General features: G+C 43.9%; 1 protein-coding gene across 2 annotated transcripts in view; it reads left to right on the forward strand.

Annotated features, from left to right (window-relative positions):
• mrps5 (mitochondrial ribosomal protein S5) overlaps positions 1–23,656 on the forward strand; it is a 155,764-nt gene that overhangs the window by 111,916 nt on the left and 20,192 nt on the right. For both annotated transcript variants that reach the window (XM_078542631.1, XM_078542633.1), the window contains exon 6: positions 4,860–4,950. In XM_078542631.1, the coding sequence (XP_078398757.1) occupies positions 4,860–4,950 (91 nt within the window). The remainder of the gene's footprint in view (positions 1–4,859; positions 4,951–23,656) is intronic.

A 23,656-nucleotide genomic window follows, 5' to 3' on the forward strand; every position in this document is an offset into this window, starting at 1 on the left:
AAAGGCCACGTTAACCCAGATTGGAATATAACATTGATAAGAGAGTGGTCAAAGAAACAGAAAACAAAGTACACGAGAGGAGCTGAGTGGAGTCCCCGAGGGTTGGTGCTCGGACATCAACGGAAGTTTTTTTTTTGTCCACATAAGTTAACTTGATGTGAGGAAATAAGTTTTTTGTCAGATATGCAGCAATACTGATAAGAAAAGTCAATAGAGACTGACAATGCCAAAAAAAAGGATTTAGTTCAGTTATGTAATTAACAGTTGGAGTTTAAATTAAAGTATTGAATGTAAGTCAAAAATTGCGGGATGTACATTTATGTTAATAGTATCTAATTAGCAGATTTTGATTGCTATATTCAACATGCCACTCTCAATACAATGAAGCAATTTACTAAAACTAATAGAACAGTGAACAGAGGTTTCGTAAAACTTTACAGTGCACTGTTCAGATCAAATTTGGAATACTATATTTGAGTATAGTGAACTCACCAAAAAAAACACACAGCAAAATATTGCTGATGCTGGAAACCTGAAATTAAAACAGAAAATGCTAGTAACTCACAACAAACCAGGATACATCTAACAAAACTGGTTCTAACAAAAGGTCATTGACCCGAAACATTAACCCCACTTTCCTCTTCACAGATGCTGCCTGTCCTGCTGAGTGTTTCCAGCATTTTCTATTTTAATTGTAAATATATATATTTATGGAAAGGATGCAGAAACCGTAACAAGACTGATTTCAAGTTTAGATAAAAATAGTTGTTTGAAAGTACAGAACTTGAGTATTGCTTGAAAAAGACATATTTCAAAGCTTCTCATCTTTCCACTTGCCAACCAATCAGCACTGTCTTCGCAGACAGTATAAATTGTTGTTTTCTCCTTATATTGGTATTCTTGCGAAGTGTCTTAATAAGTACAAGACGAAAAGCTTCAACATGTCCCTCTTTTCAGCAATACTTTAGATCAAAAGCAGTTAGGGAGGGACCTCATCAAAGTAGACAAAATATTTAACAATGCTGATAGGGTAAACATAACAATATCTGAGTTGGCTCTTTGCTGGCATAATCCAGACCTAATCCTCTGCTTCAAATACTTTCTCAACTTTCCCTTAAAAGTCGAAATATTTGCCTTCACCACTGCCTGTGACAAAGGGCTGAATTTTCTTCTCCAACCTTTTCAAGCAAAACGAATTGCTCCTAACCTCACTCCTAATGCCTATTTGTCACTGACCGCCCCCCCCCCCCCCAACCAAATGAAATGGTCATTCACTAGTTTGATTAGGTCTGCCCTTTCTCGGCTCAGAAATCATTCTGTGTCCTATTCACACAGTCAGGCAGTCAGTTTCTACTCCCCTAGGTCCTCTGTTCAACCTTCATGCCCTTCAGCATCTTTGCATTGAGTATATTCTCAGCTTCGTTGTTTTTCCTCACAGAATGTATTACATCACACTTATTCACATTAAATTAAATCTTCTGCCATTCCACCAGCCAGCCTGTCTTTATAAAAACAATTACAACCTCCTCGCTGTTTTGCCAAACCCCAGACTAACACACGAAATGCCATATTGGTATTACCGGTTCGATATGCATCTTCCCCTCTTCCACCCTAAAAAAAGGTTTAATCTACTTGATGTGCATCAACTCGCACAGCTGCCCTTCTTGGCACTTGACTAAAGTGATATTAAAACCTTGCCAGGAGCAAGGTTTGCACACACTGCAGCTTCTTATAATGAAAGCATGTGCTGAACCTACCTATTGCTTCTTAACTACTGTGATTTTCCCCACGGTGCCTTTGTGATTTTTCATCCCTTAAGCTCAGCCTTGTGCCTTCTCTCGGTGCTACCTGAGTGGCTTAGAGTGAATGGGATGAATGGCTACTGCATTCTAATAACAACCTCTTGGACCTGGGCTCATGTCATGGCTGGAAAGGTAAAAAAAGTGAGAACTTATTTAGTTACTATGACGAGCAGTAAAAGCCATATGTCAGCCCACTGTCATTTTGGATATAATGACAGCTGCCTGCATTTAGATTCCTCATAAGATTTTTAGTGGGCTAATTGCACACAAGACTGTGAGGAAGAGAACACTTGCAGGCGAAGGTTGGATTTTGAAGGGAATGAGGCAAGCCTCCTGAACTTTAGCAATAAGCACTTAAAATATTGTGTGAGGGTATGCCATGAAAGATTTGCTTAAGACTTCCTTGGGAGCTTTTGCTCTTGCCTTGCCCAGCCTAGTAAGAGCACTCAGCTTTTCCCTGTCACAGATGCTGTGCAGCAGATGTTGGAATTGTTGCGGACTCCCCTGGGCGCTAAATTATCCTATGCCGAACAAAGCCTCCCTCCTCTGCCTCCCTTCACCCAACACGATTTTAGCAACTCCATCAGACGAGTTGGGGGCTCACTGCTCTTCTGAAAATCTCTCCTTTTTGCAAAGACGGCTATGTGTTCCGCTTCCCAGCTATTTTGGTATATTGCAGCCTCAAAGCTGTTGCAGGTCTTTAAATCCCACAGCAGTGTACTAGCCCCAGCTCCCTCCCCCAAAAGGGTGAGCTCCCACTCTCTCTGCTAGTTCTGATGCTCAGATTTTATCCCAATCATTCAAATTAGGCTGGGTCACATCGGGCAGATGCAAATCATGTACCGTCCTATTTCCGTTTACGATTTGTAATTTTCATTGCTGCAGAAAATCTAGGCTCATATTTCTTCCAGCTCAAATTCAAGATACGTTCATTTGCATTTTCTTTCATTTTACAGTTCATGGAAATTAATGAATCTTAATGTAGCCTACTTAAAAAGAACAAGAGCAAAATATGCTGCGGATGCTGGAAATCTGAAATAATAACAGAAAATGTTGGAAATGGTCTGCAGGTTTGGCGGCATCTGTGGAGAGAGAAGCATAGTTAATATTTCAGTTCAAATGACCTCTCATCAGAATCCTGCTGCAGATGAAAGGCCATTTACCTGAAATATTAACTCTATTTCTATTAACATATATACTGAGAATAGATTAGAAGTTCCCAGAAACTGATAATCTTTAAAGGTTGAATAGAGACACAGGAATTGAAACATGTACTTTCAGAACTGGTTTGTGTAAAGCTGTTGGAATTTGGTCCTATTGGAATTTGATAAAATAACTTCATACAGAGGAATGTTATAATGTGAATTTGATAGTTGGCTGAGTGTATTTCAATGTAGAACAGCTTGATAATAGTTACAGGTATAGGGACATTAATTTTGCAGACTAATCATCCTTTTGCTAGGTTCACTCTGCCCATTTGGGGATTGACATGTGACCACAATCTCCTTAACTAACTTATCTCTCCGATATAACTTGAAATTTTTTAACTGCAGTTTTCTGTAAAATTGGGCGCTTTGATATATTGGCCCAGAACTTCGATCTCCAGGGGACTGGTAGCCGGGGCCGGGGGGATCCCCAGAAGGGGACCCCCTGGAAATCCTCATGCAAGGACAGTACGGCAATTTCCTGGGAAGTACAAGGGCAATTACCCTGTGCTGGGCACCATTTAAATCGGAGACTTCAGAGATGGTTCCGACTCTCTTAGCAGAATAGCTACCCGGGAAAAGTTGGAAGAATTAAAACCACTTCTAACTCCTGGGTAATTATGCTAGGGCTCCCCCGCCCCAACTACCTTGATCCTCTCACCCACTTACCTTGCATGCTTACCTTCTCCCCGTCTTCTCAAAGCGGCTGGGAATTGTAAACTCACCTGCTTTATGACAGCTAGTGCCGTAAAAAGGGGGTGTGGCTTTGCTTCCCCTGGAGCTGCTGCACTAGACTGAAGGGAACCCGCTGCACTGCACTTTTCTCACCACGCCCGAGTCGAGAGGTCAGGTGAGAAATGTACAGCTCCCAACTAAGTTAGGTAAAAAGGAGCGGAGTGATTCCCATTCCTCAGATGTTCTGGCCCAACAACTTTTTTGTTGAAAAAAATACAGCTTATAACTCTGAATTAGTCCACGCATTGCAACTGCATTGGTGTTTCTTAGCAACTGTGTAAGTTTATCTTCCATATGCTTGTACAGGTATGCGTAACTTCAACTATAATTTTGTAAATATAAGCTTCAGACTAATACGTTAGTTAATCTTAAAGGAGAGCATAAGTGGAGAGCAGGTATTTAGGACGAGATACCTTCTCAACTGCCTGTTCAAAGATTCCTTTACATTCCCAATTTTAATCGCTCTGCCATGCCTGAAGCTGCCAAGGCCTTAAGCTCTCTGCCTCTACCTCTCTTTATTCCTTTAAGATGCTCTTTAAAACCTACATAATTGAACAAGATTTTGGTCAACTGTCCCGATATTCCCTATGTGGCTCAGTGGCAAATTTTGTTCAACTGTGCTTCTGTGGAGCACCTTAGGATATTTAACTATATTAAAAGCAGTACAGTACATAAATGCAAACTGTTTTGGTTCTTGATTAGCCCCATTTCTTCATCTCCCAGTCTTTACCAATAGCTAATACTTCTGCTGAATCTGCCTTTAGTCATTCATGATCTGTTGTTGGACACTTGCCTCCTCAAATGGAACTTGTGCATCTCCTGTTTTACTAAAACTCCCTCCAAACAGATTGGTTTCCTCCTTTGTCCCAAATGCTTCTCCTCAGCAATCCTTAGGTTAGAATAATGCTGTAATATGTATGTAATAGCTATTCTAACAAACACTATTCTAACATCACTTTGTCCACACTCTTAGAGGATGCAAGGTATACAGGAGGCAAGGTAAAGCCTGATATTCTATGATATTGCTGAATCTCATTTGAATCTAGTTTAGTTTTAGAATAGAAATGTTCTGTTTTCAAATTCTTAAGATTTAATCAGATTATTCTTTGTCTGACAGGTTAAAAGTGTCTTCAATATGACAGCAAAAGAAGGCAGGAAAAGATCCGTCAGTGCTTTGGTGGTGGTTGGAAATGCAAATGGAGCTGCAGGTGAGATTTGAGGCGAAGAAACCCATCAATTTACCTTTTCAATCGGAGTCATCGAAAGAGAAAGCTAATGATTGTGTCATCTGGATAAAACTTTGTTCCGTTATCCTATCAATGGCAAGGAAAGGTAGACTGCTGCATTTGAAAATACCTTCATTAAATGGTAGAAAAATAATGTTAATGGTAGATTATTTTGTAGTAATTTCAAGACTACATGATCTTGAGGTAGGATGAATTGAGCTAATCATATGATGTTAAAGGTGACCGAAGACAGGGTTTGGAAGTTTTTTGAATAAGTATTAATAAGTATGGAAGTATTATAAGTATTTAACCTCTAGGAGCTGGCATCTGTGCTAACCACTCTCCCTGCTCTGCTGGTAGGCCATTCATGCCTGCTGTCTCCGCAAATGCAGATCCCCTTTTATGCTACCCTCTAAACCGCTTGTTGGTATCTTAGCTGGTGGCTGCGAGTGAGACATTGAGTGATGATGTTCCTTTTTCTTCACTATCTTGTGCCAATGCCTTTCCAGGTGGGAGTTCTTCAGTACATGGAAGGAGAAAGGTAAAGGGGTAGAGTTGTGGTGAGGTGGGGGCTGGTGGGGCAGAGCTAAGATGCGTGCTTAGACCATCTGCAGCTTATAAATGAGAAGAGATTGTGGAATGACGGGGAAGTGAGAGGTTAGAAGGAGGATTAAGCTGGAGGATACTGTCGTCTTCATGGTTTCAGCCTGACTGCTGGCCATGGCCACTGCAATGATGATGAGTACCATCTGCTCCATGGGTGTAAATATATGCAGCTATGCCTGTTCCCTATCGGTTCGATCTTGCTACCTCTCGTTGTGCGCCACCTTGTCTTGCAAGGAGAGAGGGAAATATATCAGTGAGTGTGGCACAATGTGTTTGGCTGATGTGGCTGTCAAGATTGAATTGCTGGCAGTGCATGTAATCTGGGAGATGTGGGTGTGAGGCTTGCAGCATTGCCAAGTGTGTTAGGGTGCTCCTGAGAGGTGCTTCAGGATGTTTTGCTATGTTCAACATGCTATATAAATGCAAGTTGTTGCTGTCTGTTTTTCAGCCAGTTAGTTACTTCAAGAAGTGTGGGCACTGTTGTTATGTAGGCAACCCCAGCAGCTAATTAGCACACAGTAAAGCTCCACAAACCGCATTCAGGTGAATGACCAGTGGTGTTCGGTCAGGACAGTAGGAAGAATCTCTGCTCCTCTTCAAAACAGTGCCATGGGATCTTTTATATTCACATGAACCCACAAACGGAGCCTTGGTTTACCGTTTCGGCCACCCAAAAGGTGGCACCTTTCAATGCAGCACTCTCTCTGTTCTACATCAAAATGTCAGCTTGGATTATGTACTCAAATGCTGGAGTCGGCCTCTCATAGCACAGTCATCACTCTAGACTGTATTCCATTATATTTTTTTCACATTACAATGTGACTTGTTTTGTAAACCCCTGCACAGTAGTATCATTCTAACTAAAAAAAACCTTTTCTTTCTAGATATGTAGGTATACTTTGTGCAATTTCGTTGTAAACAGGAGTCCAGAACAACAGAAACATTCACTGCACTGCACATCCCTGTCTCCAGACAGTGTAAATGCCAGTGATCTGACTTCACGTTGTCATCTGTGCTGCACTGTCTGGAAGGTTCTGGTAGTTATCATAGAATAACACAGCAAAGAAAGAGGCCCTTCAGCCTATCATCCCTGTGCCAGCTCCTTGAAAGAGCTATCCAGTTAGTTCCACATCCCTGCTCTTTCTCCGTTGTCTTGCAAATGTTTCCACTTCAAGTGCAGCAAGCCTTAAATCGTTGATATTTAGCATAAGCTGTACCAGAGTCATTTTGATTACTTGTGTAACTGTGGTCATTATCCAATTTGGATTATTTCAACAGTTGGAATTTGATTGAAATATAACTAGTTTATCTGGATAAATTACACTTTAAATACGATTTCTGTAAACTCCAGAGAAAAATACTCAGTCAGATGGTCTTTGTTTCCACAGCCTATTCTGTCATTTGCACAGCCAATCAGTTAAAGGCAGCTGAAAGTTTGTATTTCACACTGAAATAATTAGACTTAACTGCTGGATCTGGGCAAAGCTCAATACTATTGCATGGGTTTAGTGTTAGGAACATAAAAGCCCATTCAGTGCATCAAGGCCACTTATTCCACAGACCATTTACAATGCATTGCATCGTGGAGTTTTTTTCTGTCCTATTTAAGATAGAGAGAAATAATTTTGAAAGGTTACCCACTGCCTCCTAAAGGTAATCACAATCAGCTCTGGCATATCTATTTATCCTAGAAACCTAGAATATTCATCTTCTAACGAGTTCCTTTCCGTGCCATATTTCCACAGTTTCAACTGCTTTGGAGCTATTGGGCAGAATTTTCCGTTCTGGAGATTAAGTCCAATGGCGGGCGGGAAAGTCAGCACGATTCCCACTGGGGGGGGGGCGGGTGGGTGAACATGCACTTATTAATTAGCGAAGAAGTCGGCAAATCTCGTGGCAGGAAGTCACCCACCCGCCATCACCTCATGGAGTCAAAGATCCTGCCATTTTAAAGGGCACCCAGACAGACATTCACTCATTGCAGGCCAGGAGCTCCGCTCTACTCCAGTGTCCTTGTGGCCATAACTCGTATTAGAGAAGTTCGCACATCCCAGAACATACGCTTACACTAGACCCACGGTCAGGTCAATGCTCAATGTTGCAGTGGTCCATGTTCGCCAGCCTCTTAACCTTTACCATTTTTATTTTCAACATTTCTTCTGCAAACACACTGGGATATTTAAAACGTCCACTTCTCAATAATGTAGGCTGCATTTTATCATGCTACTGGTACCTCAGATGTAGTTTCCAGACAGGGTTTGAATGATCATCTTCTCTTGATCTTCTAGAGGCCCCGCTGCCTCTTGCTGCTCCTGGCCCTGTGCCAACCTGCACTGGGCCACCCTCCTCATCATCTGGATGAGAGCCATTACCAAGGCAGGGTTGCCTGCAGCCTGCATCATCAGTGGACGTGTGAACGAATTGAAGTGATACATTTAGTGAGCGTGACCTTGACAGGTCAAATGAAAGTCAGTTCTGTTCTGAGCTGGTCTTTTAATTTCCTTGTTCTTGGTAGTGTGCAGTGCTGACAAAGCCACATTTATTGCCCATCCCTGATTCTCTGAGATTATGGTGTGCTGGAGCCTTCTCCTTGAACAGCTGGAGTCCGTGTGGTGATGGTACTCCCATCACGGAATTAGTTCAGAAATAACAGAGTTTTGACCCAAGGAATAGTGGTAAACATCAATGTCACAGTATTGTACAGAATGGAGAGGAACGGCGAGGCGTTGGTGTTCCCACTCGTTGTCACAGTTATAATGCAAGGGCTAAGCGGGTGTTGGTGTAAGTACACATCAACATTCACATGGCAATATAACTTTGAAGTCAGGAAATGATCTATCTATGAGAAGCACTGAAGAAGAGTAAGAACACCCCTAGTAGTTAGGCTTGTGTCAGTTACATTACACTGGACTCCCTGGGAACTTTTTAATGACTCAGTATTGTTTTTATTGTTAGGAGGGCCACCCAGTCTTTCATAATGCTAAAAATCAAACACCCAGCGAGCAAACACATCTTCAGTTCAATTCTAGCAGCATAACTCTGGTATGCCAGCTGAGTAGCACTGTTTTGATACTGTCCAAATTATAACAATTAGAACCTGAAATCCCATGGTCATCTTTCTATCTTCTTAGTGGGTTCTCAAAAACCCATGAAATATTGCCAATATGGTCTCACCTATGATTTCTAAAAGATTAGATTTAAAGGATGCACCCTGTGCTTAATTATCCTTGTCGATAACAGCTTTCTATGAACTCAGCACTAAACAAATTCTTTACATTTTCCACTTCTGTTAGTGGGAGAAAAATCAATATTGGAACATTTCATCATGTATGAATTTTATTTCTGTTCCAAATAGGTCTTCCTTGTATCTGTGCAAATTAAAAAGCATCCACAGTTATAAAATCTGATTAATTTAATTGAACTGGGTTTCCTTTGAATGCTGTGATTTGTATTTCTCAGCTGGGGTCATAGCTTAGTATCTTCAGAACAGTTTATAACATCGCAGGAATATTCTTCACAAAATTCATTATGCAGAGTTTGACCCTGATGAGTCCTCTTTAGCACTCAGTGAATCATAGTTCAAGGCAAAAGTCTTTTTAAATTATCATTCAGCCTTATTTGCATTCTAAGGCATTGGCAATTTTCAATCTAGCTGCCTAATTTTACCTTTACTCCATGAGCCTTAATATTCTTTAAAAGCGTCAATTGTGAAACTTTATCAAATATCTTCTTCCAATGCCAGTTTATTGTATTTTAATTACTGGTGGAACAGGTTTTTTGGATTAGGGATTCTGTACAATACATGTGACTAGGAAGCAGTTTTGCATATTGAACCTCTGTGCCTGAATAGAACTCAAATCAAGTGGGTACTTTTTTAATCAGCATTGTCTTCAGCCTAAGATTAAAAATTTTGTTTATTATAATAATTAATAATTATGTCCTGTTGCTGACGATTATCGGTAAGTCACATTGACCCCACACACTGTAACTTCATCGACTGTGAAGATGGAAATAATCCACTCGAAATACAAAGTAATCTCTTAGATTTTAATTATGCAGATAGGCATTAAATTGGATCACTGCTGTCTTTAACCATCAGAAAATTACACTGTAGCCTGTTCCTTATGCCATCACACAGTAGTCACTAATTAAATCATCATTTTGTTGTTACATTCATAGAAATGTTGGTACCTAAATTATCACCTTGGTTTGTGAAAGCGATATGCGATGTGATTCTATGTTTATTGGAACAAGTGCAGGCTGTCGTTTGGTTCATAATTCCCAAGATTAAAGAGTGAGTGAGTTCTACTGAACTGATTCGATGCTGAATTATCCTTTCTGTAACCCTTTTTAAGTTCAGTCAAGTTTTATATTTTTACAATTGTAACACTCATGTTCAAGGCTGCAGAAAAGGCCTGCCAAATATTTTAAAGTGTTTTTTAAACCTGACAAAATTATTATTCAATTCATGCATTCAGAACTGGGGCAGACTTCATCTTGCAGCGTGAGAGCACTCTGATACGGATGGCAAAGCAGTGACATCTCAACATAAAGCAGCCAACAGACTATGTGGTACTATGTTGTCAGACAATCTAGAAAAATGTAACGTGCCGCTATTGAGAGGAAGATAGTGAACACGGTAAATTGATGGAGGTAGGAGAAAGAGATTGAAACCATAAACCATGAAAAGATTAAGAGGCTAGACAGAAGGTTAGGAAATGGCCATTGGAGGATGGTAAGCCAGAATTAAAGGAGAGATTGAAGGCCCAGACTGAAGAAATGTAATTATTCTCAAATCATACAAAAAATCACTATTTCTGTCAAATGGCTTAATATTTTGAGGAGATGGCTAGATAATCAGAAATCCAGTGCAAATTTGATTCTGTGGAGGCAACTTGGGAAATGCAGGCAATCAGACAAGATGTGAGTGGGCAGAACAATGGCAGGTAAAATGTAATGCAAAAGAAATAAAGTACTGTACATAGGAAGAAAAAATGGACTGACTTGTTGAACTGCCCTGAAATAGCTGAAGAAGCTGGGAGTAAGCTTGAAAGTCAATATGGCCACCTGCGACAGATCAACAATCAACAGAGCAAATCGAAATGGAACATGGCCAAAACTGTAAAATACAGGAAAGAGAAAGCCATACTCAGATATGAGGACAAAATAACGTGGATCCTGGAAATGTGAATTATAAACAGAAAATGCTGGAAATGCTCAGCAAGCCAGGCATCATGGGTGGAATTTTCCCATCCTGCCCACGGCGGGTTTTGCGGCGGGCAGGAACAGAGAATCCAGTGACAGGCAAAAAGTCAGAAATCTGCCAGCGTAAGAACGACCTGCGATTCTCCAGATGGTGGGTTTATGGTGGGTCGTTTATCCCGCCGACTAGTGGCGTGAACGCCATTTGTGTTCATTAACATCTCATGAATGCTCATTAAAACAGCTGCTCGCTGGAATCTTGTCTTGTCACGCCATTTGAAAAGGGGTGGGGTGCACAAGTCAGACGCTAGTTCGCTGGTAACTTTGAGGTGAATGCAACATACATAGCCTACCTGCCATAGCGCCGCGCCGGTCTTGTTGTGATGAACGCTACTCTACTGGGGCTGCAGGGTTGGACTGCTCCTGCTCTTTACCTACATTGTCCTGAGGAACACCACTGTGCTGTGTACTCGTGCAGGCCTCCAATTCCAGAAACTAGCACTCCAACCGTGGGCTGTGAGGCGAGGTTAGGGTTGGTGAACACAAGGTGGGCAATGGGGAAGGAAGGCTGTGGAATGGCAGTGAGGGGGAAGGGCCAACACGAGGGGGCCTTTCTGGGTCTGCCCTCTAATTTGTGCTGCCGCAGGAGTGAACAGGAGTCTGCTTAGAAAGAAAAGAGGAAGACCTCCTTGCGATGAAAGCCAATGGCTTCATTAGCATGGTTAAAGGGCTTCTCAGAACTTAGTGGCTTTATATCACAGTCCTGAATCTCAGGAGTAACACACAGGAATTTAGAATTTGGAAATGCAGGCAGTAGTGAAGGAGGCACACCAGTATCATATATGGCATTGCATCAGTGAAGGCCTGTCACGTGGTCACAAGAATTGACACTTCTAACGAGCCAAAGGGTATCAGCAGACATGGGAACACCACCACCTGGGAGTTCCCCTCCGAGCCACTGACCATCCTGACTTGGGTCAGGATCTTACGGCCCCACTGCAGTGTCTCTCAGCCCGGCAGGTGCGTTGAGATATTTAAATTTCCATTCAATTCAGCAGGGCCGTAAAATCCTGGCCTTGGAAATGTGTCACCATTCCCTCACTGTCACTGAGTCAAAATCCTGGAACTCCCTCCCAAACAGCACCATATAGTGTACCTACACCACAGGCACTGCAGCATTTCAAGAAGGCAACTCACCACCACCTTCTCGGGGGCACGTAGGGATGGGGGATAAATACTGGCCTAGCCAGCGACGCCCACATCCCGCAAATGAAAAAAAAAACTGGTCAGTAATATGCCACATCAGAGATTGGAGCATAGAGCTAGGTTGGGTCATTCATCTCAACTGAACTTTAGCATCCCACACAGGGCTCAAGATGTTACATATCTGCGATGCCATCTTGGTCACCTCGATGTGTGTGTTAGTATCTCAGGAACAAGGCGGCATCAGCCACCATGCGATTAGGGCTAGAAAATCTATAGATCCTTATAGTTTTCAAACGTTTCATCTTCTGAGCTTCACTTTCTTGCCTCTTGAATCATTAATGCCGTACGTACGAGCAAGGAGCAGCAGTAGGCCATTCGAGCAAGCCTGCTCTACCATTCATTAAGATCATTGCTGACCTGATAGTAACCTCAAATCTGCATCTCGCCTACCCCTGATAACCTATCACCCCTTTGCTTACCAAGAATCTATCCACCTCTGCCTTAAAAATATTTAAAGACTCTGCTTCCACCGCCGTTTCAGGAAGAGAGTTCCAAAGACTCACGACCCTCTGAGAGAAAAAAATCTCGCCTCATCTCAGTTTTAAATGGGCAACCCCTTATTTTAAACAGTGACCCCTAGTTCTAGATTCTCCCCCAAGAGGAGACATCCTCTCCACATCCACCCTATCAAGACCCCTCAGGATCTTATATGTTCCAATCAAGTCGCCTTTTACTCTTCTAAACTCCAGTGGATACAAGCCTAGCCTGTCCAACCTTTCCTCATAAGTTAACCCACCCGTCCAGGTGTTAGTTTGGTAAACCTTCTCTGAACTGCTTCTAATGCATTTACATCCTCCCTTAAATAAGGTGACCAATACTGTACACAGTACTCCAGATGTGGTCTCACAAATGCTCTGTATAACTGAAGCTTAACCTCCCTGCTTTTGTATTCAATTCCCCTTGCAATAATTGATAACATTCTACTAGCTTTCCTAATTACTTGCTGTACCTGCATACTAGCCTTTTACGATTCATGCACTAAGACGCCCAGATCCCTCTACATTTCAGAGCTCTGCAATCTCTCACCATTTAGATAATATGCTTCTCTTTTATTCTTCCTGCCAAAATGGACAATTTCACATTTTCCCACAATATACTTCATTTGCCAGATCTTTGCCCACTCACTTAACCTACCATTATCTTTTTGTAGCCTTCTTTTGTCCTCTTCACAACTTACTTTCCTACCTATATTTGTATCATCAGTAAATGGCAACCATCCCATCCATCCCTTCATCCAAGTCATTTATATGTAAATTGTAAACAGTTGAGGTCCCAGCACTGATCCCTGTGACACACCAGTCGTTACGTCTTGCCAACCTGAAAAGGACCCATTTGTGCCTACTCTGTTTCCTGTTAGCCAACTAATCCTGTATCCATACCAATGTTACCTCCTATACCATGAGCTTTTATTTTCCGCAATAACCTTTGATGTGGCACTTTATCAAATGCCTTCAGGAAATTGAAGTACATTACATCCACCAGTTCCCCTTTATCCACAGCACATGTTACTTCTTCAAAGAATTTCAATAAGTTGTTTAAATATGATTTCCCTTTCACAAAACCATGCTGATTCTGCCTGATTACCTTGAATTTATCCAAGTGCCCTGCTATAGCTCCTTTAATAATAGCTTCTAACATTTTCTCTACGACAGATGTTAAGCTAACTGGCCTGTAGTTTCCTGCACAAAAACAGAAATACCTGGACAAACTCAGCAGGTCTGGCAGCATCTGCGGATAGGAGCACAGTTATTTCCAGCATCCGCAGTTTTTTGCTTTTATCTGTAGTTTCCTGCTTTCTGTTTCCCACACCTTTTTGAATAGTAGTGTTACATTTGCTATCTTCTAATCTAATGGAACCTTCCCTGAATCTAGGGAGTTTTGGAAAATTAAAAGCAATGCATCAACTATCTCACTAGCCACTTCTTTTAAGACCCTAGGATGAAATCCATCAGGAACTGGACATTTGTCAGCCCGCAGCACCAAATATTTACTCAGTACCACTTCTCTGGTGATTATAATTTTCCTGCATTTCTACCTCCCTTCCATTTCCTGACTTATAGCTGGTTCTGGGATGTTACTTGTATCCTCTATAGTGATGACTGATGGAAAATACCTGTTCAATTCATCTGCCATTTCTTTGTTTTCCATTATCGCTTCTCCAGACTCACTTTATATAGGACCAATGCTCACTTTGTTAGCTCGTTTCTTTTTTAAATATTTATAGAAACTCTTACTATCTATTTTTATGTTTCTGGCTAGCTTTCTCTTGTCCCCTAATTTTTCCCTCCTTATTAATCTTTTAGACATCCTTTGCTGTTTTGTTTAGTCATTCATGGGATGTGAATGTCGCTGGCTAGGCCAGCATTTATTGCCCATCCCTAATTGCCCTTGTTCCTTATATTCTGTCCAATCTTCTGACCTTCCAGCTATTTTTGCACAATTATGTGCTTTTTCTTTAAGTTTGATACGATTTTTAACCTTTCTAGTTAACCACTGATGGTCTTGGACTTTTTCTTACTTGTTGGAATGTATCTCTTCTCTGTTTTCTGAAATATCCCCTTAAATGTTTGCCACTGCATCTCTATTGACCTTAACTTAATTTGCCAATTCACTTTAACCAGCACTGCTTTCATTTTTTAAAATTTATTCATGGGATGTTGGCTTCGCTGGCTGAGCCAGCATTTATTGCCCATCCCTAGTTGCCCTTGAGAAGGTTGTGGCGAGCTGCCTTCTTGAACCGCTGCAGTCCATGTGGTGTAGGTACACCCCATGGTACCCTCATAATTGCCCTTATTTAAGTTTATAAACATAGTCTCGGACCCATTCCTCTCTCCCTCAAACTGAATGTAAAATTCAATCATGTTATCGTCACTGCCACCTAGGTGTGCCTTTACTTTGAGATCATTAATTAATCCCATCCCATTGCACAATACCAGGCCTACTATAGCCTGCTCTCTGGTTGGCTCCAGAACATGCTGTTCTAAGAAACTATCCCAGAAGCATTCTATGAACTCCTCATCTAGGCTACCTTTGCCCATCTGACCTTTCCAGTCTATATGTAAATTAAAATCCCCCATGATTACTGCCATCCCTTTCTGACAAACTCCCTTATTTCTTGCTTTATGCTCCACCGTACCATGTGGTTACTAATAGGGGCCTGTACACGACTCCCACAAGTGACTTTACCATTTCTCATCTCTATCTAAACCGTCTCCATATCTTGGTTTCCTGAACTTAGGTCATCCATCTCTGTTGTGCTAATACATCATTAACTAACAGAGCCACCCTGCCACCTTTTCCTCGCTTCCTATCCTTCCTAAATGTCCTATACCCTCTAATATTCAGGTCCCAATCCATGTCCTCCTGCAGCCATGTCTCTGTAATGGCTATCAAATTGTACTTATTTCTATATGCGCTCTCAGCTCATCTGTTTTGTTTCGAATGCTTCATGCATTCAGATACAGAGCCTTTAATTTTACCCATTTATTCTTTTTATAACCTCTAGTCTCATCTGTTAATTTACTGTTAGATTTGTGCTCTCTATCCCTTCCTGTCACGGTCTGTTTTTGATTCCCTGCAATAATACCTTTCTCTTTTGTCTTGTCCCTACACTTTGATTTACCACATCTTCTCAAATTTGATCCCTTGCCCTCACTATTTAGTTTAAAACCCTCTCTACTTCCCTACTTATATGACTCAGGTGTCCGTCCGAACGGTACAGAATCCACTTTCCCCACACTGGTGCCAGTACCCCACGAGCTGGAGCACACTTCTCCCACAACAGCCTTTGAGCCACACATTCATCTCTCTAATCTGATTTGTCCTATGCCAATTTGCACATGGCTCAGGTAATAATCCAGAGATTATGATCTTTGAGGTTCTGCTTCTTAATTTGGTGCCAAGCTCCTCATACTGACTAAACAGAACATCCTTTTTTTGTCCTGCCTATGTCGTTGGTACCAACATGGACCACGACCACTGGATCATGCTCCTCCCACTCCAAGTTCCTCTCCAGCCCCGAGGAGCTGCCTCAATCCCTGGCACCAGGCAGACAACACAGCCATCTGGACTCATGCTCTTTGCTGAAGAGAACGGTGTCAATACTTCTGACTATGCATTCTGCTACTACCAATACATTCCTTGTAACTCCCCCAACTTGAATGGCTTCCTGTACCACGGTGCCATGGCCAGTCAAGTCATGCGCCCTGCAGCCCCCCACTCTCATCCAAGCAAGATGAAAAAAAAATCTCAAATCTGGACAATTGCAAGGGCGCAGGCTCCTGCACTCCTGCCCTCTGTGTCCCCTTACCTGCCTTACTTGCAGTCTCACACTCCTGTCCCTGACCACTGACCAAATCAGAAGACCCTATCCTAAGGGGTGTGACCGCCCCCGGAATGAAGTGTCCTGGTAACTTTCCCCCTCCCAAATGTGCTGCAATGCGGCCTCCAGCTCCAACATGGAGCTGAATTTCCTGCAGCTGTAAACACTTGCTGCAGATGTGTTTGCCCTGGATCACCTCACTGACCGTGAAAGTGGGAATTCAACTGGTAAATCTTTTTCAAGTTCAATTTAAGAGTATGAATTCAGAAACTCCCGCATCCTGCACTCGCAGCACATCACCTGCCCTGCCACCTCCAATATGCGTTAATTAATGAATCATTTCTAATTAATTAATAATCAATAAAGCCTACCCCTCCTAATAGGTTTCAGCACTGCAAGTAAACTTTACAATACTGATAAAACAATACAGTACTTACAATCCTGATAAAACTAATAATACCAGTTACTGGTTTACCTGCTCCTTCAGCTACACCAAAGTGGAAATCAAATACTAGAGGCTCAAAAAGAGTAGAAGAAAAAAGCACCTCCCTGTCTTTCACCAAACTCCCCACTCAGCCCACTTTATTTCCTACAGTAAACCTTCCCTAAAGCACCCCTTTCCCCCTATGCACCGAATTCCCACTTTGTACCAAATTCCCAAATATATTTTGTTTTATTCATTCACAGGATGTTGGCTTCGCTGGCTGGGCCAGCATTTATTGCCCATCCCTGGTTGCCCTTGAGAAGGTGGTGGTGAGCTGCCTTCTTGAACTGCTGCAGTCCATGTGGTGTAGGTGCACCCACAGTGCTGTTTAGGAGGGAGCTCCAGCATTTTGACCCAGCGACAGTGAAGAAACTGTGATATATTTCCAAGTCAGGATGGTGAGTGACTTGCAGGGGAACTTCCAGCTAGTGGTGTTCCCATCTAACTGCTGCCCTTGTCCTTCCAGATGGTAGTGGTCATGGGTTTGGAAGGTGATGTCTAAGGAGCCTTGGTGAACTCCTGCAGTGCATCTTGTAGATGGTACACACTGCTGCTACTGTGCGTCGGTGGTGGAGGGAGTGAATGTTTGTGGAAGGGGTGCCAATCAAGTGGGCTGCTTTGTCCTGGATAGTGTCAAGCTTCTTGAGTGTTGTGGGAGCTGCACTCATCCAGGCAAGCAGGGAGTATTCCATCACATTCCTGACTTGTGCTTTATAGTTGGTGGACAGGCTTTGGGGAGTCAGGAAGTGAGTTACTTGTCACAGGATTCCTAGCCTCTGATGTGCTCTTGTAGCCACAGTATTTATATGGCTAGTCCAGTTCAGTTTCTGGTCAATGGTAAACCCCCCCCCCTGCCGAGGAAGTTGATAGTGGGGGATTCAGTGATGGTAATGCCATTGAATGTCAATGGGTGATGGTTAGACTCCCCCTTGTTAGAGATGGTTATTGACTGGCACTTGTGTGGCGTGAATGTTACATGCCACTTGTCAGTCCTCACTCACTCACTCACTCACACTCTGTCTTACTCAGGTTGAAGTCTTCCCTCTCTGACAGTGAAGGTGGGAATTCAACTGGTAAATCTTTTTCAAGTTCAATTTTAGAGTACGAGTTAGATTCTGACCTAGAACTTTCTTCAATGTTTCCTTTCAGAGAGAAGACAAAAGTAGATATGGAGCCAGGGCTCAATGCTGCCTTTGTCAGGGTCCTAATGCAATGGAGGAGGCAAAGGAGGGAGAGGTGGCTCTGCACGCAACTCCAGCAGGAGTGGCATGGTCAAGCAGAGCCACAGCATGAACAGGGAGGTCAGGAGGAGAAACCCAGGCAACGGGGGTGACTCGCCAGACCTAGGGTTTATCGTAGAAGAGCCTCCTATTTACAAATAAGTGAGAGGCAATGCCGTGCACACCTGCACTTGTCCCGCACTTTGGTACATCACATTTGCCGCATTCTTCATGAAGACCTGACGCCACATAGAGTTGGAGGGTATCCTCTGCCAGTGGTTTTGAATGTGACCACAGTGCTAATTTTCTTTGCCTCTGGTTCTTTCCAAGGATTAACAGGGGACCTGTGCAGCATCTCTCAGTCCACAACATATCGATGCATAAAGAAGATCACAAATGCCCCTTACAGGAAGACCCTTCATTTTTGTGAGAGTTGCTCTGGATGAAGATGGCCAGGCTGCAAGATTCACCAGCCTTGTCGCCATCTCAGGGTGCAGGGTGCAATAGACTGCACCCATGTGGCTATACGGGCTCCATGGCAGCAGCCCCTAATGTTTATAAACCACAAGGGCTATCATTCCCTCAATGTACAGCTGGTGTATGATCACCGGAGATACATACTGCACGTTTGTGCACGGTACCCTGGGAGTTGCCATGACTCCTACATCCTGAGTCACTCCCAGGTGCCTGAGATTTTTGAGAGGCCATTACGTCTGTAGGGATGGCTGCTTGGGGATGAGGAATACCCACTGAAATGCTGACTGATGACACCAGCGCATCGCCCTCAGAGTCGTTCCGAGGAGAGGTACAATGCTGCTCACAGCTCCACACACTCCCTTATAGAGCAGACCATAGGGCTTCTGAAGGTGTGCTTCAGATGCTTGGACTGTTCAGGTAGCTCATTACAATACACTCCCGCATCATTGCAGTGTGTTGTGCCTTCACAATCTGGCTATGCAAAGAGGCGAACCCCTGCCAGAGAATGAATTGGAGGAGGATGAGAGCTCATTGGAGGATGAAGATCTGGAGACCCAGGAACCTCAGGAGGCTGCTGAGGGTCAGTATGGGCACAATGACACCATGGAGGAAGGAAGACATGGGAAACGTGCCCTTGATATGTTTACTGCTGACAGGTCCCAAGAAGAGTAAGGTTAAGTGAGGGAATATGGCCACATCTCTCCTAGCTCTCAATGCCATTTTCTTTCAACTCCGGGGATGTCCATCCACTTGCGATGAGAACGAGTCCTGCATTCATACTTGCATCATCTGGCTTTGTGAATCGTCAGACCATGATCTGTGCTTTGGTCTGGCTCACTCTGGGCACTGAGAGTCTACTTAGGAACAAGAGCGATGCAAGAGAAGACTTGATACCTTCACCACCATCTAATGATGCTAACACTGCTGCGACTGAGATATGGACATGCCTAGGGATCTCCTCCTCCCATGTATGTCTTTCTTCTGTCGCTACCACTGAGGAGACACAAATGCCACTAGAATATCAATGCTGATGAGCTGCCCTCACTCTATAGTGTTACTTCAGGAAGGAGGGTGAGAAATGCTTACATCTCACACTTCCAATAAAGATTTAGACACATCTCCCTGACATCACACAAGGGTGTGGAGACTAGTTCAACTGAGGTTGACATTACAGGAATGTGAATCTCACAGTGGGACGCTACCACTGAATGGGAGCAAGGCTAAACCTTGAAAAAGAGGATTTCAAAGAACAAAATCATAACGCCTTCAGTTGACAGAAACATTCACGTAACCATCAAATGTATTAACAAAAGTGCAATTTGTTTACATGTCTAGCGCACACGTAACCCAAAAGTGACATCAATTTTTTAAACTTTCCTAACTCTAGCGCTACGCTTGGGTGTAGCCCCGACATCTGCAGCAGAGGTGGAGGCAGCCTGCTGACTGCTATGTCCTGGTGTCTTTGATGACCTTGGTGGACGTCCTCTGGTGGCCCGAGGCCTGGAGGGCCCTGGCCTGATAAGGGTCACCTGCTCAGGGACAGAAGTACCCTCGCCAGCCTGAGAAGCTGGAATGGATGGAGGCCACAGGCAGAGGGGGCTGTAAGCGGCTGCACACCCTTGGAGTGGCCTGAGAGGAGGCCCACGAGGTACATATGGTCACCATGGGGAGGCTGCCAACCACAATGGAGACCTTGGTCCAACAGGTCTTGCCTGATTTGCGCTCAGCCCTGCAATCCATGGCCAAACAACCGGGCGGGCACCATCAAGATATAGGGAACATGGGAACGAGGGACCTTGACCTCCCTCCAGGTGCACCATCTCCTGTAGGAGTCAGGGTGGGGCCCTTGGGCACCCACAGGGAGGATGAGCGTTAGCCAAACACCTCATGAGCCTCCTCTCAGGCCACTCCAAGGGTGTGCAGCCGCTTACTGGTATTCTCCAGAAAATGAGCCTGAGCCTAATCTACAGCTGTGTCCCACCAACCCATAAATAGTAAAAAGGTGGTAAAAGGAGGAGTAAGGCCGATTAGTAACCTAAAAGGGAATTTACATATGATTGAAGGGGCCATGGCTGAGGTATTAAATGAATACTTTGCATCCGTCCTTACAAAGGAGGTAGATGCTACCCAGGCCATGGTGACAGACGAGGAAACTCTGTCACTAGGAGGGTTCAAAATTTATAAGGAGCAAGTGTTGAATTGACTGTCGGTACTTAAAGTTGACAAGGCACCGGGACCGGATGAGGTGCATTCAAGGATATTGAAAGAATTGAGAATAGAAATTGCAGTGACACTGGCCATAATATTTCAGTCTTCCCTAGACTCGGGGTGGTGCCAGAGGACTGGAGAATTACAAACATTACGCCCTTGTTCAAAAAAGCTTGTAAGGATAAGCCCAGTAATTACAGACCAGTCAGTTTAACTTCAGTGGTGGGCAAGATTCTAGAAGCAATTATTCTGGGTAGAATTAGTAGTCACATGGAAAAATGGGTTGATAAGGAAGAGCCAGCATGGATTTCTAAAGGGGAAATCGTGTTTAACTAACTTGCTGGAGTTTTTTTGAAGAGGTAGCAGAAAAGGTCGATGAGAGTAATGCTGGTGATGTGGTGTACATGGACTTTGAAAAGGCATTTGACACAGTGCCACACAACAGACTTGTGAGAAACGTTATTGCTCATGGAATAAAAGGGGCAGTAGCAACGTGGATACAAAATTGGCTGAAAGATAGGAAGCAGAGAGTAATGGTCAATGAATATTCTTTGGGCTGGAAGAAGGTTAGTCGTGGAGTTCCCCAGGGATCGGTATTGGGACCCTCGCTGTTCCTGATATATATTTATGATCTAGATCTGGGTGTGCAGGGGACAATTTCATAGTTTGTGGATGATACAAAGCGTGGGAGCATTGTGTACTGCAAGGAGGATGGTGTTGAATTTCAAGAGGACATAGACAAGTTGGTGGAGTGGGCAGATAGGTGGCAGATGAAGTTCAGTGTGGAGAAGTGTGAGGTGATGCATTTTGGTAGGAAGAACATGGACAGACAATATAAAATAAGGAGTGAAATTTTGAAGGAGCTGCAAGAACAGAAAGACCTGGGTGTATATGTACATAGATCATTGAAGGTGGCAGGACAGGTGGAGAGAGCAGTTAATAAAGCATATAGTATCCTGGGCTTTATTAATAGGGGCATAGAGTACAAGAGCAAGGAGGTTATGCTGAATTTATATTAGACACTCGTTAGACCTCAGCTGGAATATTGTGTACAGTTCTGGGCACCACATTATAGGAAGGATGTGAACACATTGGAGAGAATGCAGAAGAGGTTTACAAGAATGGTTCCAGGGATGAGAAAGTTTAGCTATGAGGGTAGCTATGAGGTTGGGACTGTTCTCCTTGGAGAGAAGGCTGAGAGGAGATTTGATAGAGTTGTTCAAAATCATGAGGGGCCAGGACAGAGTAGATAGGGAGAAGTTGTTCCTGCGTGTAAAAGGATTAAGAACGAAAGGGCACAGATTTAGTGATTTGCAAAAGAAGCAAATGTGAGGTGAGAAAAAACTTGTGGACACAACGGGCGGTTGAGGTCTGGAAGGCCGTGACTGCCTGCAAGGGTGGCGGAGGCAGGTTCAATCGAGGCATTCAAGAGGGCGTTCGATGATTATTTGGATAGAAACAATGTGCAGGGCTACGGGGAAAAAGGCAGGGCAATGGCACTAGGTGATAACGCTAATTTGGAGAGCCAGTGCAGGCATGATGGGTTGAATGGTCTCCGTCTGTACCATTAAAATTCTGTGATTCTGTATGTCTGTGTGTGCCAGTAGAGAGTCTGTGAGCGCTGTGATGGTTCTTCCAGAGCTTCCTTTTTGGACGTGGTATGGGCGCTCGTACTGGTGTCAACTGGCTTGGGAGCTTTGATCTGCTGGTGCCTAGAGAATAGAAAAGAGAGTTTCAGTTAATGATCATGAGCTATATTAAGACTACATGTGACTCAGTGATTATCAGGATTTGATGAAGTGATGGAGCTGTGATCTGTACTTGGTTGGTGGCTGTTGGTTCCCACAGGAGCGATCCCTGTCTTCCCTGGCCAGCTCGGCTGCAGCCTCCACAAACTCAGTGAGGGCAATGTTGTCAGCCATCCCACCCTCTGTGTGTGTGATCTCTCGTGTCTGAGGTGTGCCAGCTTGGCCTGTATGAAGAAGAAAGAAAGGTATGTGATGAGAACAGATGGAGCAGAGATTGGGTGAGATGCATGTCCCCTGTGTGTGGTGAGCCCTCCCCCGAAAGGCTAGAGGATGGAGTGTGAGCAACATGATAGATGGGATGGTGGTGATATGAAAGTCTCGGTGAGAGAATGAGTGTTGATGTGTCCCCTGCTAATGGTTGTGTGAGATCCCTGAAGAGAGTGGCTGTTTGAGTGATTGATGCCATGATGAGAGTTTGATATTGGAGGGAGCTGAAGGATGGCTTACCCTGGCCGAGCTGATGAGATCGTTCATCCTCTTCCTGCACTGGATGCATTTCAGGCGCGGTTGCCAGTCGTGCTGACCTGCTCTGCGACCGCCTGCCAGGCGGAGAGGTGAGGCTGTTGCGCTTCCTGCAGCCATCCCTGGGAGACAGGACTTGCCTGGGTGCCTGCACTCCTCTGATCAAGGCCTGGTGGGTGAATAGGGGTGCTGCCTTTTTCTTGAGGCTCTCGGCCGCCGCCTTCTGGCTGCAAGACATCTCTGCATGTGTCCGGAAGACAGGTGGGCTGGAGAGAGTGAGATTAAGTGCTGGGCTGGCGTTTAAATATGGCGCTCAGACCTTCAACCCCGTCAGCTGACGGCGGACGGACAAATCAGCTCCTGACCCAGGCCCGATACTCGCCTGTGCATAATTAATGACCCTCCAAGCGTGGAATCGGGAATGAGTTCCCGCCATTCCAGCCAGTGGGGTGGGCGCTGCCAAAACCTCCCGCCACCGCACTTAGCCTCATAAATGGAAAATTCCACCCCATGTGTGGAGAGAGAAATTCTGTGAACATTTCTGACCTGAGTCTTTCCAGCATTTCCTAAAGTCATGCTCGAACTCTAATGTTCTGGTCAGATCACAGAGGAAAGATTGGGGGTGGGGAAGCTG

This window comes from Cetorhinus maximus, chromosome 5 (genome assembly GCF_964194155.1).
Source record: "Cetorhinus maximus chromosome 5, sCetMax3.hap1.1, whole genome shotgun sequence".
NCBI lineage: Eukaryota > Metazoa > Chordata > Chondrichthyes > Lamniformes > Cetorhinidae > Cetorhinus > Cetorhinus maximus.